Source organism: Wyeomyia smithii, chromosome 2 (genome assembly GCF_029784165.1).
Source record: "Wyeomyia smithii strain HCP4-BCI-WySm-NY-G18 chromosome 2, ASM2978416v1, whole genome shotgun sequence".
In the NCBI taxonomy this organism is placed as follows: Eukaryota; Metazoa; Arthropoda; class Insecta; order Diptera; family Culicidae; genus Wyeomyia; species Wyeomyia smithii.
This window is the reverse complement of record NC_073695.1, coordinates 133288306-133310170: the sequence shown is the minus strand read 5'-3', so window position 1 is coordinate 133310170 and position 21865 is coordinate 133288306. Positions and strand designations below refer to the sequence as shown.

General features: G+C 38.1%; 1 protein-coding gene across 1 annotated transcript; it reads left to right on the top strand.

Moving 5' to 3' along the window:
* The first annotated feature begins 11752 nt into the window (after positions 1 to 11752).
* LOC129719908 (uncharacterized) lies at positions 11753 to 19066 on the top strand. Its single transcript, XM_055671322.1, is given in 4 exon segments — positions 11753 to 11921; positions 18237 to 18269; positions 18272 to 18614; positions 18958 to 19066. Coding segments are annotated over 4 exon segments (654 nt in total).
* Positions 19067 to 21865: the final 2799 nt, after the last annotated feature.

The following is a 21865-nucleotide window of genomic DNA, read 5'->3' as shown; positions in this document are numbered from 1 at the left end:
ATTCTGAATATATTCATATTGGGTGGTGTTCGGTCATTTTCAGCAAATTGGGAGGTTTTTAGTTATTTTGGTTGTTTTCCAAAAACTAAAAGTAGTCGTCTTTTAATTCAAAATGGTTTCAAGGGTCAATGTTTGGCTTCTATGCATCATCTCGATTACGGAAATATCCATTTTGAGTATTATTTGGTCATTTTCGACTGTTTCCAATAAGTTGCCATTCAGCGATTCAAAATGGTGCCTGAGATAAATTGTTAGCTCATTGCATCATTCTGGCTCCAGAGATACTCATATTGTATGGTATTTGGTTATTTTAGACTGTTTTTCACAAACCGGATTGCCATCTTGGATTCAAAATGGTATTTAAGATAATTTCTGGCCTCTGAGCGTCATTCTGGTTGAAGAAACACCCATATTTGGTGTAATTCGATCATTTTCGGCTATTTCCCAGGAACCGGAAGTCGCCTACCTAGAATCCAAAATGAGGTCTGCCGTCGATTTCAGCTGCTGTGTATCATTATAGATCCGGAGATACTAATGTTAGACGGAAATCGGCCATTTTTGGCTGTTTTCCAGAAACCAGAAGTTGCCATCCTTACCAGTGCATCATTACGATTCCAGAAATACAATCGAATCCCATTATAGCGACATCGCAAGGGACTGTCGTTATACAAACAAAGAATTTTAGTAAAAAACTGGGAGGCCTTTGAGAATGTCGCTATAGCGAGATTTGCCGATATAAAAAATGTCGTTTTAGAGGGATTCAACTGTACCCATATTGGGTGGTATTTGGTCGTTTGCCGCTGTTTTTCCGAAATCGGAAGTCGCCATCTTAGAATTCAAAATGGTATCTGTGGTCCTGTGCTCCTGTGTATAATATTTTTATCGGGATATTATTATGTTGGGTGGTAATCGTCCATTTTTGGCTTTTTTCCAGAAACCGGAAGTTGCCATCTTACAATCCAAAATGTTGCCTGAGGTCGATTACGGAACATATTTGTTACCACTAAAATCATTCTCCTGCCAAATATGGTTCCATTTAGTTGACTAGTTCGCAAGATTTGCAGGAATTTGTGCAGAAACATGTGTTTCCAGAAGAGGAAGGGGCGTCGAACCATTGTGGACATATTTATTTCCCTTTAAAACATCCACATGCCAAATTCGGTTTCATTTGCTTGGTTTGTCCTTGAGTTGTGCAGAAATTTATGTTTTATTTGTATTGGACCCCTCCTTTCCAGAAGAGAGAAGGGCCTCAAACTATTATGGGAACCTTTATCAGGACCAAAAACCCCTACATACAAATTTTCACGTCGATCGGTTCGGTAGTTTTCTAGCCTATATGGATCAAACAGACAGACCGAACTACATTTTTTTTATATGTGTAGATCACATCATCAATATTTTAAAACCGAAAGAGTGAATATACATTTATTGGATTGAAGCGTTCATGTAAATCTATTTTTACAAATAAAAGTTTGAATGAGAAAGGCTGGGTCTGACCGCTAGGTGGATGAATTTAGGTTTTTCTTGATACGATCATTTGTTAAGGGGTAATATCTACCAAAAAATTTTGTTTCTTGTCATTTTTTTTATTGGCTTAAATCATGCTAAAACTATCCTAGAATCAAAATCTACATCGCCCAAGTACTGATCTAAACTCAAAATTCGTTTAAATTAATTTTCACCGAACAACTTTTATGCTCCAAAATAACATTTTTCGTTTATTTTAGCCATGCTTGTTTTTGTTTTTAATTTGTAAACCAGTAGAAGTTACGTATGCTCGATGTCGTGTTGCAAATGTGAAGTATAGAGGTCGCTGCATCAAGCGTTCTCGTGGTGTACGTTCCTTGTTTGAGTTTTTTGATACTTTTTAGCTGTGAGTTATCCTCAAAAGTACTTAAATATGAGTGACAAGTTTGAGTTTTGCGTGGGATCGGAGGCCAACTGCGTCAAAGTCACTGAGCGTCGCATGTCTGATACCGCGAAAGAGAGTAGGCGCAGCCTTAGATTAGATAAAAATAGTAGGAGTGTGGTATCCAAGACACGACCGCATAGTTGACGTAGGACTACAATAATTTTATATATTTATTTTGCAGCTATGTTTGATTTGAGCTCGTTTTACTTTTATAGTTTGCTTGATTTATTTTAACAAATTTAAGATCAACATCTTCCAAAAGGAAGGTATTTTGGTTTCGGTTCTAATATCAAATATCTAGGTCGTCAGCCCAATTTCATCAAGCGACACCTCAAACGACTTGGAACTTAAACTAGTACATTGGTGGCCATTTCTACTGTTAAGGTCGTCTTTGACCATTCGAAAAGTCAAAAAAGTCATGAAAAAAGAACCGTTCATTATTGGCATGGTTTGATTTTGGCAACAGAAAAAATTCTGGCGTGTTGCAAAAGTCGAACGGGGTCTGTATTTTGTATATTTCTTTGCAACACTCTATCTTAGAAGAAAAAATATTCTCTTTAACATTCAAAATGGTAAAGAAACCAAATTTAGGGAGAAATTTGGGTCTAGAGCTCTATAGCAATGATTCAGAGAAAAACTTTTTTTACAAAGTTACTTAAAATTATTGGAGCTATGAAATTGTAGAACAAGGTTTTCTATCTACAAAATAAAAAAGTTAGATACTTGATAGCATCGAAAGTTTTGGTCACCCTAATTTTTGATACTTTTTCAATAAGCTCTTTATCATATGTAAGGGCATCCTTAACGGTGCGCTTCTATACCCCGTTTGGCAGTGCTTTATCTTCACTCCACACCGTACCGGTCGCTGCTAAACGCGCTAGAGAAATAGTAGCCGAGCTTCCGGGAAGTATCGCGCTCTCAAATTTAGCAGCCCGATAATAGCGCTGCTAAAGGATTATGCTGGATGAAACGTCAAACTGAAACGATAGCAACGACCGGTGTGAAAACGGGTGAGTGAGCAAAATAGCCGCGCTGTACACAGCCGCCATAACAACTTAAATGGTACCGCACTGTTAAGGATGCCCTAACAACTTTGTAGAAGAAAGTTTTTCTCTGAAATATTGCTATAGAGCTCTAGACCCAAATTTCCCCCTAAATTTGGTTTCTGGACCATTGATGAAAACCTTACTTTCTAATACAGCGAATTTTCTTCAATACGCGAAAAGGCAACCAAATATCTTAAATACCAATATAGTTCACTTACGTGAAATTATGAAGACAAATTGAAATTGACAGAAGCGTTAGTCACCTTTTCGACCGCTAGGTGCGCCACTTCTGATTTTGTTCTACACGACATGCGAAAAAGAGTAACTTTTGACAATAATATTACCCTAATGGGTACACCGAAAAAAATGCACATTTTATTGTGAAGTGGACTCGGCCGAATATTTTATAATAATAAAGTTCGCCTATGTATGAGGCAATCCATGGGTGGTGTTCCACGGTTTGTACGTTTGTCGATCTCCAACAATATTTTGAGTTGTAAAATGGCGACTTCCGGTGACTGGAAAACTGCCGAAAATGACCAAATAGCACCTAATGTGGGTGTTTTTTTTAACCAGAATGACGCTCAGAGGCCAGAAATTGTCTCCAAATGACATTTTTTAATCCAAGATGGCGACTTCCGGTTTCTGAAAAACAGCGGCAAATGACCAAATATGGGTATTTCCGCGATTGTTATGATACACTGAAGCCACAAATCGACCTCAGACAACATTTTGAATTGGAACTGGAAGTCCCCATCTTACTTCCAGTGACTGGAAAAGGGACGAAAATGACCAAATACCACCTAATATAGATGTTTCTTTAACCAGAATGACGCTCAGAGGCCAGAAATTGTCTCTGAATACCATTTTGAAATCCAAGATGGCGACTTCCGGTTTCTGTAAAACAGCGAGATATGACCAAATACCACCCAATGTGGGTATTTCCGAAATCGTGATGATGCACTGAAACCACAAATCGACCTCAGACAAAATTTTGTGTTGTAAAATGGCGACTCTTGGTGACTGGAAAACTGCCGAAAATGACCCAAAAACAACCCAATATGAGTGTTTCTTTAACCAGAATGATGCATGGAGCTAAAAATTGACCTCAGACACCATTTTGAATTGTAAGATGGCAACTTTTGGGAAACAGCCGAATACTACTGCATATGAATATTTCCGTAATCGAAATAATGTATAGAAGCCAAGCATTGACCCTGGACACCATCTTGAATTCGAAGATGACCACTTTCAGTTTCTGGAAAACAACGAAAATAACTGAATACCACCCAATATGAGTGTTTCCGGAATAGAGGTGATGTACTAAAGGCAAAAGTCGAGGATGTTGTCATTCCGATAAAACCAATAATTTCAAACGATATAAACAAATCGCAAGAAATCAATGAATTTGGAACGCTGAAAATTATTAAATTAAACACAAAAATAGGCGGGACGAAGTTTGCCGGGTCAGCTAGTAAATACATAAATATGCTGGTTAAAGCAAAGCTGCAAGTGATGAATACGAAGGTTAGAACTCGAGAGCAAAAATTCGGAGGTAAAAAAAAAACAAAAAAATACTTTCAAAACGAAGAAAACTAAACATTAAATAATAGTTTTTGCATAACAGTTGTTATCACTAATTATGTTTGTTTTGTTGAATATCTTTTATATATAATATAACTAAAGCTTTTAAACCAATTACAACATTATATGTATCCATACCTAAATTTTTAAATTGATGGAACATTCAAGTGTTATCTAAGGTAAAAGTTGCACAACAACCATATACGACTATTGACAACCATTGTGCGGTTTCTCCTTTTATCTATTCCACGAGGTAATTGAAACATTCATTTAATTGTACACTTCGTGGCCTAATTATTGAGCTTGAGCTTGACGGCCGCACATTTCGTAGTTGCTTTCCATGATGGATATGAGCTAGTGAAGTTACACAGGGAACCACGTATATAGCAACTTGGGATTAGTTTACCATTTACACGTCGTGACCTGATTATTTGAATATTTCTTCTCCGTGCCTCGATAAGCTACATATATTATATTATCAATATTTAACTCCCGTAATGGCGTTAGTTTTACACAAAGTTGCTGATTATCACAATCATTCATGATTCATCATCGTCGCTGCTCACTAGTGACTTGGTACTAGAGCTGCAGCCTATCGCATCATCAAGTGCGAATAACAGTGCTTACTGAACTGTTTGGGTGTATTCTATCCTTTACTTCTTCTCCTGCTATTGTATCTCACTGAGTTAACACATTCAGTCACCCGAAAAAAAGTTACTCACCATAAGTTCGACTAACAGCTGAAGCGAACGAATCTAACGAAGCGAACGAAGCGTCGGGAAAGACCAATGACGTTTGCAAAGGAAAAAAAACACCGTTGGTTTTGGTAAGAATAGATTCGTACAAGACCCAAGCAAACGTCGCCGCCTAGGGTGGGCAAGCGAATTATCTGTTTATAGAATAGGGTGTTCGATACATCTGAGAAGGGATGTATTCTTGACAAAATAAATTTTGCGGAATATAGTTTAAGGAATTAGTTTAGATGTTCACACGTATTGTTCGAGATGTTTGAAAAGGAAAAAATGACCTTCTTTCAATGTATGTTTTTATTTTTATGTTTCTTGAAGTCAACTGATTATTGGTTTCTGAAATTTAAAATGAATTTAACAAAACAAATAAAATGAATTTAACAGAAAGCATCGATAAGGCACCCATATTCTATTGCCCCTGTACCAGCACCTTTTCCTCCACAACATCCTTCATCTTCGTTTTTAACACGCGGCAGTTCATCACTGCTAGACTCTTCCTATTTTCACAACTACAACTACGCAGCACTGTTGGCTGGAGAAAGCTAATCGCTTCGGTTCACCCAAAAAAAAAGACCCGAAGAATATGACTGATGCAAATCGTGCGAACGATGCAAATGAAGTGAATGATGCGAATCATCTGACTATTCTAAGTGATGAGATTACAGCGGAAAAAAAACCTCTGTCTTCCCTAGTGATCTGATCAGGTCCGAAGCGAAGATGGTGCGAAGAGAAAAAAAACTTCTCATACGTGAGTCACTCACCATGGCACGGGACAATCAACGCGTTCGTTTCATTTATGAGTGCATGCTTTGTTGCCACTGAACTGAGTACTTCTGGTTGCAGACAACGGTTGCAGTGTAATGAAGTGATAATCAGCAACACTGGTTTTACATACGAACAATATACGCATGAAATCTGCAACATGTTTTTTTTCTGTGAAAGTATGAAATTGAGTCAACTAAATCTAAAATTGAGTGAATTCAGTTTCGTGTGTGAGAGTGTCGGTCAAACGCTCACAGAAATTCAACAACAATGCACAGTGGTACTACAGTAAGGCAATGTAGGTGGACATGAGTTTTTCGATGCGATTTTGTGGTTTTAGAGTAATTTTTTTTCTAAGAACTTGTTTCTTATATTAGTCTATTTTTTATGTGCAAATGAAAATAAGGGTGGTCCTGAAATCGACTAAATAAAAAAACTAACTTTTTTATTTGCAGAAATAAATGTATTCATTCATCGGCACAGTTATAGATCAACTAAACTTCACAATATTTATTCAATATTTGTTCTTTCAAATGATACCAAAAAATATTATTTTTGTTTGCCCTAAACGGAGGCATCATTATATCAAAAGGCCTATTTTTAAAATGGAAATATTGAAAACTCTTCATCTGTACAATATATCGACAATGCTTTTTCGTCAAAATTGGCGTATTTTTTATTAAAGTTACCGAAGAAAACTTTGTTTTTAAATTTGAATTGAAAAAATAGAGCGAAACGACTGTTTTTGGAAACCAAATTTAATGTCTACAAAAAAGTTTCTGTTGCGGCAGAACGCAGTTTGTCGCAGCTCCCCAGCCGGTGATCAAATCTCATTATTGTATATCAAGACGATCAGAAGAAACACACAATAAACTAATTCTAGTCAGTTCACTCGCAGCCACCGCCGCTGGCGGCTGGTCATGCTACCGACAGCAGCTATTGTTTTATTTTATATCACCGTTCCGTTTGTGTGTTCGTTTGCTGCTGTTGGTTTTAACAACGGGTCCTATCGTGCGCGATCATATTTGGTGCCGTGACCAGGATACCAGCCTGAACACTGATACTAGCCGCGACTTCATTACCTGCGTTTAAACTGTGCGCTAGTAGAACGCGTGTGAAATTTCGGTAATCGAATTGTGGAAGTTCCCGGCAAAATCGATAACAATGGCCGACTCAACGAGAGTGCGGCATTGTTTGTAACTGGCTTCGAATATAATTTCTTGGCACTTCAGCTTTTGCCGGTACAGGCGATTTCGCAGCCGCTTAGCAATAATTCCCCCAGCGGAGCTATGCCGGTGTGGGCGATTCGTAACCGCTTAGCATGATACATTCAGCTCCTGGATTCACTGGTCTCGGATTCAGCGCAGTAGTAGGATGGCTCTACGGCATCGAGGCTTACAGCATCCGAGAATGTACTCAACCCAGCAAGTGTTCAGTGGAAAGATCATCCGGAGTCAGGTCGGGATATACCATAATCAATCATCATCTTTAACGCAATATTCAGCCAACCTGATGGATATTTAATTGTGAACCGAATTTGAAAACCTTCGGTTTTGGGGGGGACTATGTTGCGGCAGAACGCAGTTTGTCGCAGCTCCCCAGCCGGTGATCAAATCTCATTATTGTATATCAAGACGATCAGAAGAAACACACAATAAACTAATTCTAGTCAGTTCACTTGCAGCCACCGCCGCTGGCGGCTGGTCATGCTACCGACAGCAGCTATTGTTTTATTTTATATCACCGTTCCGTTTGTGTGTTCGTTTGCTGCTGTTGGTTTTAACAACGGGTCCTATCGTGCGCGATCAGTTTCTTTGCAAAGCTACTTAGAATTAGTTGGTCTACAAGTTTGCCAAAGAATGTTGACAATTATTTATGCAAATAAAACCAAGTTAGTTTGTTTTTATTTCTCATTCGCACATAAATAGAGGACTTTGTATTAGAAACAGCTTTTTACAAAAACTATGGCTTTAAACCGCAAACCAAAATCGCCAGGAAAAGCTCATGTCCACCTAAATTGCCTTACTGTACCACTGTGCAATGAGTTTAGTTACCTTTTTCACCACAAGAGGGGGTGTTCCCTGTCTGTCTTCACTGAAATATATGGGAAATTCGAGAGTGAACTATATTGTTATTTTAAGATATTTGACAAAATTATCCAAGCGTACCAGTGACGCATAGTTTACCTACTCCTTTGCATACCCGTTTAACTTATGCACAGGTTACAGGTAGTTCGAACATTATACCGCCTAGTGTTGGTAGTTGGAAAATGACCGTTAATATGGGTAAGCAAAACACGCTAGAAAATAATTGTACACCTATTACTCCAGCTAATATTGCTGCCGAAAATATTTTTTCTAATGTCAACTGCCTGGGGCCTATTACGGCAGGTAACGTTTCTTTTTTGCAACAGGCAATGTTCGATCTTATGAACGCCATGCTGCAGGCAAAATCAATGTTTGAAACCATTCAAATAGGCACAAATTTTACAATTAAAATTGTTTCTAATTTAAAATTTAGCAATGATTTTAAATAAAACAATTAAAATATTAAATTGGAATGCTCGCTCATTGAAGGCCAAAGAGAATGAGCTTATTAATTTTTTAACAGTAAATAATGTGCACATTGCAATTATTACTGAAACATTTTTGAAACCTATCATGAAATTAAAATATGATCCCAATTACGTGGTTCATAGATATGATAGGATTCAGGGTAGTTCGGCGGTGGAGTTGCAATTGTTATTCATCGCCGAATCAAACATCGTGCTCTTCCCCGTCTTGAGACGAAAGTTATTGAAACTTTGGAAATTGAAGTTCAAACTGAACTTGGGATTTTATTTTTTGCCGCATCATATTTACCATTCCAATGCACACGCGAGCAGAAAAATTATTTCAAAGGTGATTTAAAAAAACTCACCAGGAATCGTTCAAAATTTTTTATAATCGGCGATTTTAACGCTAAAAATCGATCATGGAATAATTCTCAAAGTAATTCCAACGGCAAAATTTTATTCAATGATTGTTCTTCAGGATACTATTTTATTTTGTCTCCGAATAGTCCTACATGCTTTTCTTCTGTAAGAAATCCATCAACAATTGATTTGGTGCTAACAGATCAAAGTCATGTATGTAGTGAATTGATCACACATGCTGACTTTGATTCTGACCATCTTCCAATTACTTTTTCCATATCACATGAATCAATTTTAAACCCCATAAGCTCTGTTTTCAACTATCACACGGCTAATTGGGAAAGATATAAAACTCATATTGAAAATAATTTCAATGATGAGCTAGAATTGCAAAGTGAAGTGAATATTGATTCCGCTTTGGAAGCATTGAAATGCGCAATTATTGATGCCAGGAATTATTCTGTTCCAAAGGCTCAAGTGAAATTTGATACACCAATAATTGACGAAAATCTTCAACTTCTAATTCGTTTGAAAAATGTCCGCAGACGTCAGTATCAACGTTCTCGTGACCCAGCTTTTAAAATTATTTATAAAGATTTACAGAAAGAGATTGAACGTAGATTTACTCTTCTGAGAAATCAAAATTTTGAGACTAAAGTTGAAAAATTGAAACCATATTCAAAACCCTTTTGGAAGCTGTCGAAGATTTTTAAGAAACCTTCAAAGCCTGGTGACGATGGAATCTTTAATAACTAATCAATTCCTGAGAGCAAAATGGAATTTTTAGTGAAAATTTTCAATTGCTGCTTCAAAATTGCATATTTTCCCAAATTATGGAAAAATGCAAAAATTACTCCAATTTTAAAGCCGGATAAGAATCCAGCTGAAGGTTCAAGTTATCGACCAATCAGTTTGCTTACTTCAATAAGTAAACTGTTTGAGAGAATTACTCTTAACAGAATGATGTCACACATCAACGAAAATTCAATTTTGGCAGATGAACAGTTTGGATTTCGCCATGGGCATTCTACTACTCATCAATTGCTCAGAGTTACTAATATGATACGAGCTAACAGTTCTGAAGGTTATTCCACTGAAGCTGCTCTTTCAGACATAGAAAAAGCATTCGACAGTGTTTGGCATAAAGGTTTGATTGCGAAATTGCAAACATTTAATTTTCCAATTTTCCTAATCAAAATTTTGAAAAAATATCTTACTGATCGAACTCTTTAGGTTGTCTATCAGAATTCAAAATCTGATAGATTTCCTGTCAGAGCAGGTGTGCCTCAAGGTTCAGTCTTGGGTCCAGTCCTGTACAACATATTCACTTCAGATCTTCCTGATTTGCCTCCAGGATGCACAAAGTCATTGTTCTGCGATGACACAAGCATTTCCGTAAAAGGAAAAGGCCTTCGTGTCATATGCAGTCGATTGCAGAAAAGTTTAGATATTTTTTCTTCCTACTTGCAAAAGTGGAAAATCTCTCCCAATGCTTCTAAAACTCAAATGATAATTTTTCCTCATAAGACTAGGGCTCCATTCCTCAAGCCAAACAATAATTACGTTGTCAAGATGAATGGGGTGATTATAAGTTGGTCTGACAAGGTTAAGTACTTGGGACTAATTCACGATAAAAAACTTATTTTCAAAGAGCACATTGAGAGTATACAAGCCAAGTGCATCAAATATACGAGATGTTTATATCCTCTCATTAACAGGAATTCTAAACTTTGTTTAAAGAACAAACTTTTGATTAACAAACAAATTTTTAGACCAGCAATGCTTTATGCTGTACCGATCTGGTCAAGTTGATGTTCAACAAGGAAGAAAACGCTCCAAAGGATTCAGAATAAAATTCTGAAAATGATTTTGAAGCGTCCTCCTTGGTTTGGTACACTCGAATTACATAGACTTACTGGTGTTGAACCATTAGAAACTATGTCAAATAAAATTATTAACAATTTTCGACAAAAATCGTTGCAATCCTCAATTGCTACGATAAGCTCTCTTTATAGCCAATAAGTTAGCAATTAAGTTAGTTATAAATTTACTTCCCCTTTTCTGACAAGTAGGTTTAAATCCCTACGAATGATAAGTCCTAATTGCGAAAGCAAACAAATCCTAACAATCAAAATTACAAATTTCTAACAGTGTTGAGAAGTCACCATTTGTGATTGGACACACATACTCATTATTTACTAATATTTATCATAAATACTTAAGCTACTAACAAATCCTCCTCTTAATAAAAAAAGAGAAAATTTATTTATTTTTCTTTTGGCTCTAACGGGTCCTTCCATTGAACACATTCCAAATGTTGTTCATTCTCCTATTAAATCCTAACGTTAGAAAGAGAAAGTAAACTTCTAATGCGCCTTGGTCCTCTCACATGGGAGTGGCTTATCCTAAAGACCTAACTAAACAAAACGTTTAAAATACACAATCTACATACACTCAATTCTAGAGGTCTCGCGCGAATCTAGCATGCTCCTAGTCAACTCGGTCGTGTCTTATGGTATGTTGCTATGCGATCTTATATTTTCTCTCGCTTCTTAGCGACACTAAATTATTAAATTGTAAAAATATCGCTTTCGGAGCGACAGTGATAATCTCATATATTTTACTTTACCTCATAGCTCTCACCCCGGAAAACTGGGAATTCATAGAGCACTACGTGCAAGCTTTCCAACCGCTATTTATTTGCACCAAGAATATGCAAGCAACCCACGTTCCGCTGAATGATTGCTTCTTAGCGTGGCTGATAGCGATAAACGAATTACAGAGAATGTCTTCCAATCCGTTTTCTAAGCCATTGATTAAAGCTCTAACAGATCGTCTTACAAAGTTGAAGACATCTCAAGCTTTTAAGATGGCATTATACCTCGATCCGCGCTTGAATTATTTGAATTCGAAACTGTTTAACAGTGATGAAAAGCTTTACATACACTGCCCCTGTTTACATAGTTGACGTAACAACCAACACCATCATTGCGAGAAAAACGCGTTTTTGTTATTTTAACCCAAATCATCATATTGAGATACAATTTCAACAAAATAGTCTGTCAATTTTATGAAGATTGATGTTTGAAAAGAGGCCCCATGGATTAAACGAGTCGGCCCGTGGTAATTGATCCAGAAAAACCGCTACGCTAGTTTATGCGAATAAACATGTATTTTTTCTCACAGATTGTTCGCATAGCTTGGCGTAAAAACTTGACTACTTCCTACTCTGCCTCGCAGTTGATTCAGTTTTATCAATCGTGTTTCGGTCAAACGTCAGTTATCGTCCATCGGCAGTTTCAATTAGACAAACACGCACAAACACACATACAAACACACACACACACAAACACATGCATAAAGACTTACATTTACGCTTAGGTGAATAATCGTTACATGGAAAAATGCAAACTTGACAGCACAGAGCCAGGACAAAGTTTTTCTTTGGTTCAATTTAGGCTCCCAGACAATGCTAAACCTGCTGGATATCGATTACTCGTGCCTCTGATTGGTGCATTACATATGCATGTACATAAATTTGTATGAAAATTAGTATAGGAAAACTTTTGCGCATGTTTCTTCCTAGAGAGCTATCGATCAATCCACTTCCGGTAGTGTCAGGATTGTTTGGGGCCCCAAATAGAACCTTAAAAACGTTCTGACAAATCGATTAAGTTTACCCACCGTATTATACACACACACATTTTAATTATTTCATCTGATGCAAATATCTACTAGTAGGGGGAAAGGACACGGTGACTTTACACCTTCCTGAGGCTGAGTGTTTTGTGAAAATATTCAATATTCAATCCCACTTTTCCTTTTACCCCTTTCCAAGGAATATTTGTCGAATTAAATGACTTAACTTAGACAAACAGACCGTAGTTAGACAGTCGAATAAAACGACTAAACATAAACAATTGCCCTTGTATGGAGTGACGCCAGTTTTTGCAACCAATTGGCAGTTACGCCAAAACGTTTTTCCAATATTTCTCAAAAGTTTCAGAACAAAATGGCTTTCTTTTTGTTTGTCGTGTATGTATCTTAGGGAAAAGAAGCTGAATCAACGAAAAAGTGCATTTTGGTCATTTTGGCTCTTACGTCAACTATGTAAACAGGGGCAGTACAGGTATGATCAATTTCACATTAGTCAGCCTACCCGATCAGAAGAGCATAACTAAAAAATGTACCCGCATATTTAGTCCCATATTGTCTTTTTTTTTCAAGTTATATAACGTATAATCAATTCCATCCATGGTTTTTGAAGTAGAATACTTCTCTCAGGAAGTTCGGCTACATAGGGATGTGAAATGAAAATCTAAAACCGAAAAAAAGTGAAAAATATGTCCAATTTCATAAATCGGTTAGTATTCGATGGATTTCCTTCGTTCTTGCAGTAATAGATTGGAAAATCTTCTAAGATTCTTCCCAAATGCAGATAATTGTAATTTTATTTTTCAAACTATTGTACTATTGAAAATAGTCAAGCCTTGTCAAAACGAAAACTTCGGCCTCTGATTGGTCGTTATATAATTGCTTCCCAAGCACGGTCGACAGAATCATAGACCTTGCCATTTGAAATGTGCTGTTTGGCCTATATAAGAGCCTGTTTAACCTGAAGCCGCTCATTATAATTCTAGATAGTGATGGGAAACTAAACGCCGGTCATCGATATTATCGTTAATTTTTTGACGTTAACGATAATTATCGATATTATAAGGGTGAGCACAAGTCAGTGCGGCTGGTTACTGGAGGAGACCCAAAAGAAGGAGACCTCTCCTACCCTACCCCAGGAGTTGCTTTTGCCGCTAGGTATTTGTTGGGTGCTGCTATTCGACAAGATTTAGCATTGTTGCGGGTGGTGTGAAGGTTCGTCCCGGGTGTCACTGAGTTTCTGAGAAATAATGGTAACTAAAAAGGTGTTTATAGTTTTTAGTTTCCTACGAACAGATGAATTATACAACTTAGTACTAGAGAACTTTAAAAAAATTTCCAAACTTTTTGCACCATCTCATAAAAAACAATGATACGAAATTGTAATAAAATGCATTTTCTATGGCTTGCCAACTCTTACAATATCATGGACATGCATAGCGGCAGTCTATTGGTGATTCTCTGGTAATTGTTTAGTTTAACTTGGAACTGTTTAAGTTTAAAGTATCTGTTACCCAACAAACAATTCTTAGTTCCACTAAAAAACCAAATCAACAAAATTGTTGCGCCAAAAAAGTATCCTGATTTATACAGGGGGTAGACAAAATAATTGAGATAAATAAAATTCTCTCGAATTTTAAATGGCCAGAACTTTACGAAAAATGGATCAATTTTGATAACCGGTTTCATTTCACTGGAAAACAGTTTTATATTAGTATTACTTGGGAACATGGTGTGACCAACCTACACTGAAAATGTTTCGGACTCAAGAGTGTGTGTCAAGGTGTACATTTTTGCAACGCATAGAACGTTTTAGGCAACTAAATTGTCTATCTAAAATACTTCATTTGAAAAAATCTGAGATCACCGATCTTTTCTAAAATCATTTTTTGTTTTTAAAATTATATTTTTTTTCAGAGTAGGATCTTTAACTCATTTTTTATATTTTTGAAGGAAAGTTCAGATAATTTTTACTAAAATATATTGTTTCATAAAAAAAAAGTTCAAATACAGTTAGGTTTTCTTACGCGGGGGATACATGCCTCGTGAAAAAACCATGTTTATTCAGAAATCCGATTGAAAAACCGCTTTAATTCAAAAATTCGCGTAAAAAACCACGTTAATTTGAAAATCTGCATAAATAACCTTTTAGAGAAAATCCGCGTGAAAATAAGCTGAACTTTTTAAATATTAATCCAGATAAATTTTAAAACGCAAGTTTGCAAAGTTGCTTGGTTTAATAAGACCTACACACCCACAATGTTCGATTGAATTCTGCTAGAGTGCTGCAAGCTCAAAACAAAATTAGTACCCAACAGGGGAAAAACCGCCAAAATCAACACCCATACTTAATAAATTTATACATCGATGATTCCTTGGCGAATTTTCAATCTTTGGTTACAAATGAACCCGAAATAAATTCTGATTTATTGACAACATATAAACTTAAGTGAAACAGAATGTCAGAAAAAGTTCTACGCGTTGCAAAAATGTACACTTTGGCACACACTCCTGAAATCCGAAACATTTCCAGTGACCCTTGGTCACGTCCAGTTCTCAAGTAATACTAGGAAACTAGGACAGTTTTCCAGTAAAATGAAACCTGTTTTGTCAGAATTGATTCATTTTTCGTGAAGTTTTGGCCATTTAAAATTTGACAGAATTTTGCCTGCTTCAATTATTTCCCTGATTATACAACCTTCAAAACGAACTTCGGCTTGAAACTATTCCGTAGAAAGGGTATGCCGGTTCTGGCATCTACAACATCTTGACACTATTGGCCAACGATCAGAGCATCGAAAGAAAGCCCGGTTCCGGACGGCAAACGACCCTGAGCGACAAGAAGCTTCAAAGGATGCTGAAGAGGAAGACCGAGAGGAAAAGTCGCTGCGTGCACTTGGCCGAGAGGTTGGTGCATGCTCTAAAACAGTGTGGAGAACATGGACATACATGCAGGAAGCGGCAGTCCCGTCCACTGGTCTCGGAGCTGCAGGCAATGACGCAGCAACAGCGGTTGAATAAGATGGTCAAGTCAATTTTCCCGGTGAATTGCGACGCGGCAGTGTTATTGGACGACTAGACCTATCTCACCATGGATGGCAACGACTAGCAGGGCTCTTCGTGTTTTACCTCCCCCACGAAGGAAGTGAGCACCGAGGTAAAGTTTATTTCACAGACCAAGTTCCCCAAGAAGGTGCGGCTTTGGCTGACAATCAGTGAGAAAGGTATTTCAAAGTTGCTCTTCTTTCGCTCCGAGCTGGCCGTGAACGGGGAAATTTATAGTACGAAGTGCCTGACAGAAGTTGCATCGTTCATCAAGAAATACCATAAGCGCGAAGACACGGTGTTCTGGCCAGATTCAACGTCGGCCAACTACTCGAAGCGATCGTTGGAGGAGATGGAGTGGCTGAATATCGATGTGGTACCGAAGTCGGCGAATCCGCCCAATGTCCCCCATCTCCCTTGTAGGAGGCTATGACCGCTGCTACCATTAGCTAGATATATTGTCCCCCATCTGCTTCCCATCGAGAATTTCTGGACAAACTTGAAGCGCAAGATCTACTCCAACAATTTTGTCGCGAAAACGGAGGAGGAATTATTAAAAAAGAAGAAGAAAGAGCTTAAAAACACGGCTACACGCATGTTTTCGTCCGCCATGGCGAATGTTCCTGTTAACTGCCGGAAGGCTGCAGGCAAGGACGTAATATTTTTTTGTGAGGAAGCTAACATGATTACCTTCCACGGGAAATTTATCCAACTCAATTATCTGTCTTAGTTTTTTTTTCATCACCATCTGAAATAGTTTTTTTCATCACCATCTGAAAAAAAAATTTACCGCAAACGTTGGCTGTCAAATTATCGATACTTATCGATAATATCAATAAAAGCCCCGGAATTATCGATTGTTATCGATGTCGGTTTTGGGCGATATTTCCCATCACTAATTCTAGACTGCACCAACAGCAGTCCTCCCTTAGCAGCAGCAGTGGATACAGCAGCAGTAGCAGTGCAGCGGATAACGGCCACAGTTGTGGTATGGCAACGGATAGCGGAGCGCGTCTCAGCATCGATAGCAGGACCTGGTGATGCAGGGCAGCGGATACTAATGGCAACGGAAGCGTCCACTACTGTGGCAACGGGGATAGCGCAGCGGTTTACGTTGGTCTCAGCATCAATATAAGCAGGGCCAGCTGATGCAGTGTGGCATTTCAGTAAAATGCTGTCTCTGAGCGATATCAGGCACACTAGCAAATGCATACAATGAAAAGAACGTTCTGGAAAGCTTTTCAGTGTTTATTTTCCCCCAAGGAATACTTTATTCGCACTGCCAGTAATAACGCAAAGATGTGATCGGCAGCTTATCAAACATTGAATTAAACAACAAATTGTCCTTTTCAGGATGGAATAAAAACCTAATTGACAGTTAATATTTTCTCTTAAATCAATTTACACTTTCAAGAAATTTGGAACATATATATTTGGTTTCATCTCCGTGTCTCAGAACGTACTGAATTATCTTTTCCCTCAGTCATGAGCACAACATCCGAAAAGCTTTCATTATCAGCATAAAAATTAATTTTTCGCATAATCAAAATTCAAAAATTATCAAGTCCAAATCATGACAAGCAACTATATTATTGAGAATGGTCAATCCTTGTTGAAGCGCGAAATTTGACTGATCTGATTAGTCGTTAATATGATTGCTTCCCAAGCACGGTCGACAGAATCATAGACCTTGCCATTTTAAATTTGTTATTCGTCTGTATAAGAGTAAGGATGGGGATTATCGACTGTTATGGCTATCGATAGTCATCGATGATTTCCTACTACTATCGATAGGTTTTTCATCCCTATATAAGAGCCTGTTTCAGTCGAAGCCGCCCATAATAGTTCTAGACAGCGACAACAGCAGTCCTCCCTTAGCAGCAGCAGTAGCAGTGCAGTGGATACCAGGTGGATAGCGGCCACAGCTGTGGCATGGCAATGGATAGTGCACTAGTTGCAGCGGATCTCAGCATCGATAGCAGCTGAGCCAGCTGATGCAGGGCAGCGGATACCAATAGCAGCGTATAGCGGCCAAAACATTAGCATGGCTACGGATAGCGTAGCAAATGCAGTGGGTTTAGCATCGATAGCAGCTAATGCAGTGAGGCACTTTAGTGAAACGCAGTCTCTGTGCGACAGCGGGCACTAGTAAATGCATTCAATGAAAAGTCGACTCATTTTGACAACACATGAGCCGTCTAGTTTTGAGTGTTAAATCAGCTTTTCACTGTTTATTTTCGCGCACTTTATTCGCATTGTCAGTGATAACGCTAAGATGTGATCGGTATCTTATCCGATATTGAATTGAACAACAAATTAAAATATGACTGACACACAAGCAGCCGGGTTTTCTCGTAAAAGTATTCTACTTTATCCTTGCGGTCGTAGCTTTGCACACAACCCTCCTGTGATTTTTGTTCTCAATGAGAAACTCGTGGTGCCATGAAACTGTTATCGTCATTGGTTCTGGATGTAATTGCTGGAAATCCGAAAATTCACGGAAAATATTAAATCGCCGTTTCCTCAACAGGTTGTTTTTCATTATGGGACAGTTATCCGGGTACCGGCAGTATAGGACTGTATCAAAGACACCTGGAGTCGAATAAAAGGGTGAAACCGTCAGCAAGCACCAGTGATAACGGCAAAGATCACAGTAATAGCAATCACATCGATGATTTTCTCTTAGATCTTCTAGGGGGCACTCTTTCGCAGTCGGTTAACTCGAATGGATCTTCATTTGAGCAACAACTAAAAGCTATCGATGCGGAACCGAGACAAAATCACACTTTCGATGTGTTCGATTATTGGTTGAAGCGACGTGAGACCCACCCAGAGCTTTTCGCAGTTGCCATGGTTGTAATGGCAACCCCTTCCAATTAGGTGTCCGTTGAACGCGTGTTCAGCGCTTTGGCATTGGTTCTAACGTCCCATAGAACTAGTTGAGGACAGTAAGTACACTAAAGTCGCTTTTTACGCGGGGGATACGTGCCGCGTAAATTCCGGAATCCGCGTAAAAAACCGCGTAAATTCCGGATTTCGCGTAAAAAAACGCGTAACAAAAACCGCGTAAATTCCGGAAAACGCGTAAATTCCGGAATCCGCGTAAAAAAACCATCGTTAATTTTGCATTCCGAGTGAAGGAAAACCGAAATCCGCGCAAAAAAAAATACCGCGTAAATTCCGGAATCCGCTTAAAAAAAACTGCGTAAATTCCGGAATCCGCGTTAAAAAAAACCGCGTAAATTCCGGAATCCGCGTAAAAAACCGGCGTGAAGGGAACCGCGTAAAAAGCGACCTTAGTGTACTGCAGGATATTTTGCTCATTAAGCTCAACCGAGAAATTCACAGAAAGGTTTCTGAAACATGTGATTGGTCCGAAATTGTGGCTTCACTTAAATAATTTACCACATCATAGTCTACAAACTGGCTCATTGCAGTGACGCAAACTGCTATTTTTTTTGTTTTGTTTAATTAAAATCTAGGTTGAGCAACTATACGCATTTTCTTTCAAATATACACTACCTCAAAGCAAAGAAAGAAACCGACTGATGAGTCATAGCCGTCATAGCTTTTGTATTTACTGGCATCGAGTTATACACTAAGACTTGTTGACTATTACACATTTATATGTCTGTTTTCCATTTTCCAAACCATATTTCATTTCCATTTACCACTGCATTTTTAGCTCGCCATTGTAAAACAATGACACATTATTGGGCGAATTGCCGTATATCATATCTTCGAAAAACTCTGTCATATCAAACTTTTTTTCAAACTTTCAAATTTTTTTTGAACATTCACTCAACACTGTACGGGTGAGCCAAAAAAGTATGTTCCAGTATATTCTAGAAATGGCTAAACAGGTTTCAACCAAGTACTTTTCAACACCATATAATGTACCGCTCGAGTAACCAATTGTGGAAGAACATCAATATTTATTTTGCTGTTTAGCCGATCGTTGCCACATTGCCATAGTATTAACTTTCCTGCACCAAATCTGCAAAACCAACTTCAATTATATCGGTATTCATAAATCAAATAAAGTAAAACACTTACCACCGATTGACTCCAATTGAAAATAGGTTTGATCCTCACGTTCTGATTATCACCAGCTTTTTTTTTCTGATTATCACTCTTAGATTATCTCTCCTTTTTATGGCGCAGACCAGATGATTCATAAATGCAGTTAGATTATCACTAGAGACTGTGTTATAAAGAGATACGCAAAGAGAAAGTAGTAAAAATGGCAACCCTTTGCTAATATTTTATTTTAAACAATTCTGGCAACCACATTTATTTTCGCATGACTTATGCATACGCGCTAGAAAGTGTAATGAAATTTTGAACATTGTAAGGATATATTACTGAGTTTCAATGCTCGTTCATACAGTTATTTAATTTAGAATGCATCACTCATTATATGAGAATAACGAACACATTTTATTTTGGAACCATAATTGTACGGGATTCACAGAATTTATACTGATTGCAACACACATTCTGTACGAAAAATAACACGCATTAGTTTGTTTACTTTGCACACTTGGAGCCTCGTTTTGACGGTTCACTTGGAGTTTTCGACCTCACTCTGCGTATCTGTTTAAAACACCGTCTGTAATGCATACGCACTAGAAAGTGTAATGAAATTTTGTAACATTGTAAGGATATATTACTGAGTTTCAATGCTCGTTCATACAGTTTTTTAATTTTCAATGCATCACTCATTATATGGGAATAATAAACACATTTTATGTTGGAACCATAATTGCACCTTCGTACAACAAACCTTCGTGAACAAATGAGTTAGTAACAACAATGAACAAACCTCAATTAACGTTAACCTGATAGAAACAATGAATAACATGACCCATACTCTGAACGATCTTATATCTGTCGACTCATCTAACCATTATAATTTCTCCAAAGAAATAGAACTAATAAAGGTCATTGTAAACTTAGACCTGATCGAAGAAGAGATAGAAGCCATCCAAAATGCAATATTATTTTCAAAATTACCGATCGAAGAAGAGATAGAAGCCATCCAAAATGCAATATTAAATTAAATTATCTTTCACAACTTTGGCAATCATCATCCTGGCAATCTACGTTTTTTTTTAATCGAGGCACCAAGAGACTTCGATTCAAATATCAACAAACAACCATCCTAAGGCTCAAACCGAACCACCCGCAGTTCACTATTATCAACCACGCAGGCACACATGACGTTGAGGAATTTGCTACATCAGGAAGTCGTTGAACCAGGAGGTTCAATACTTAACGAGGGAGCAGTTACCGCCGGAATCGTCACTGCACCGAGCAGCGACACAATTTTTGCTAATCAATCATTTTTAGTGTTCAATAGCGCGATCGTACCTCCGTGCGATCGCTGAGTTAGCATCAGGCAATTCCATAGACAGGTAGAATTAAGTAGAAACAATTTGAATAATTCAGTTTACTTTAGACTCCCGAATCATTCGGTTAATTTTTTAAAAAGTATCACACCCCGGTGATAACTTAATTTATATATTGTACATGGGCGCAACTACGGGGGGGCTAGGGGGCTTCAGCCCCCTCTAGAAAGTGTTTAGCCCCTCCTAGATTTTTCCAGAGAATGATTGTATTCAATATAAATACATTCCATACTACTTATCAGAGAATCAAAATCAACACAAATTGAGATGTCGTCATTCATTGGCTATGAACTAGTTCTGCACCCAGGATCGTTTCTCAAGCCTAGCTCTCTTACTCATCTTACCAGTCAGTCAAGAGCTGTAGTAACTCGTGCTGTATCAAGATGTTGTCGCCATTTTACTCGGTTTTGGGTTGTGTTTCACCAGTTCCTGCGCCCCTTACTTTCTGGTGCCGGTGGGGTTTGCTGAAGAGAAGTGATTTCACAGGGTTGTCGTCCGGCATCCTTACGACGTGACCGGCCTACCGCAACATATTGTCTTTCGCCAGGTGCGCAATGGGGTTCTCTCCAAGCAGCGCCTGTAGCTAATGGTTCATGCGCTGTCGCCGTTATCCGTCATCCGTTTGTACTCCACCGTAGATAGTCCACAGCACCTTCCGTTCGAAAACACCGAGAGGACTTCCGCAGAGGACTACCGGTTATATCAGGGTTTTGTAGTTTTTTGTATTGAAGTAGTCATGTCCGATCAGCACTGTGATTGATGCGTACGTATGTAATGTCTGTGAAGAA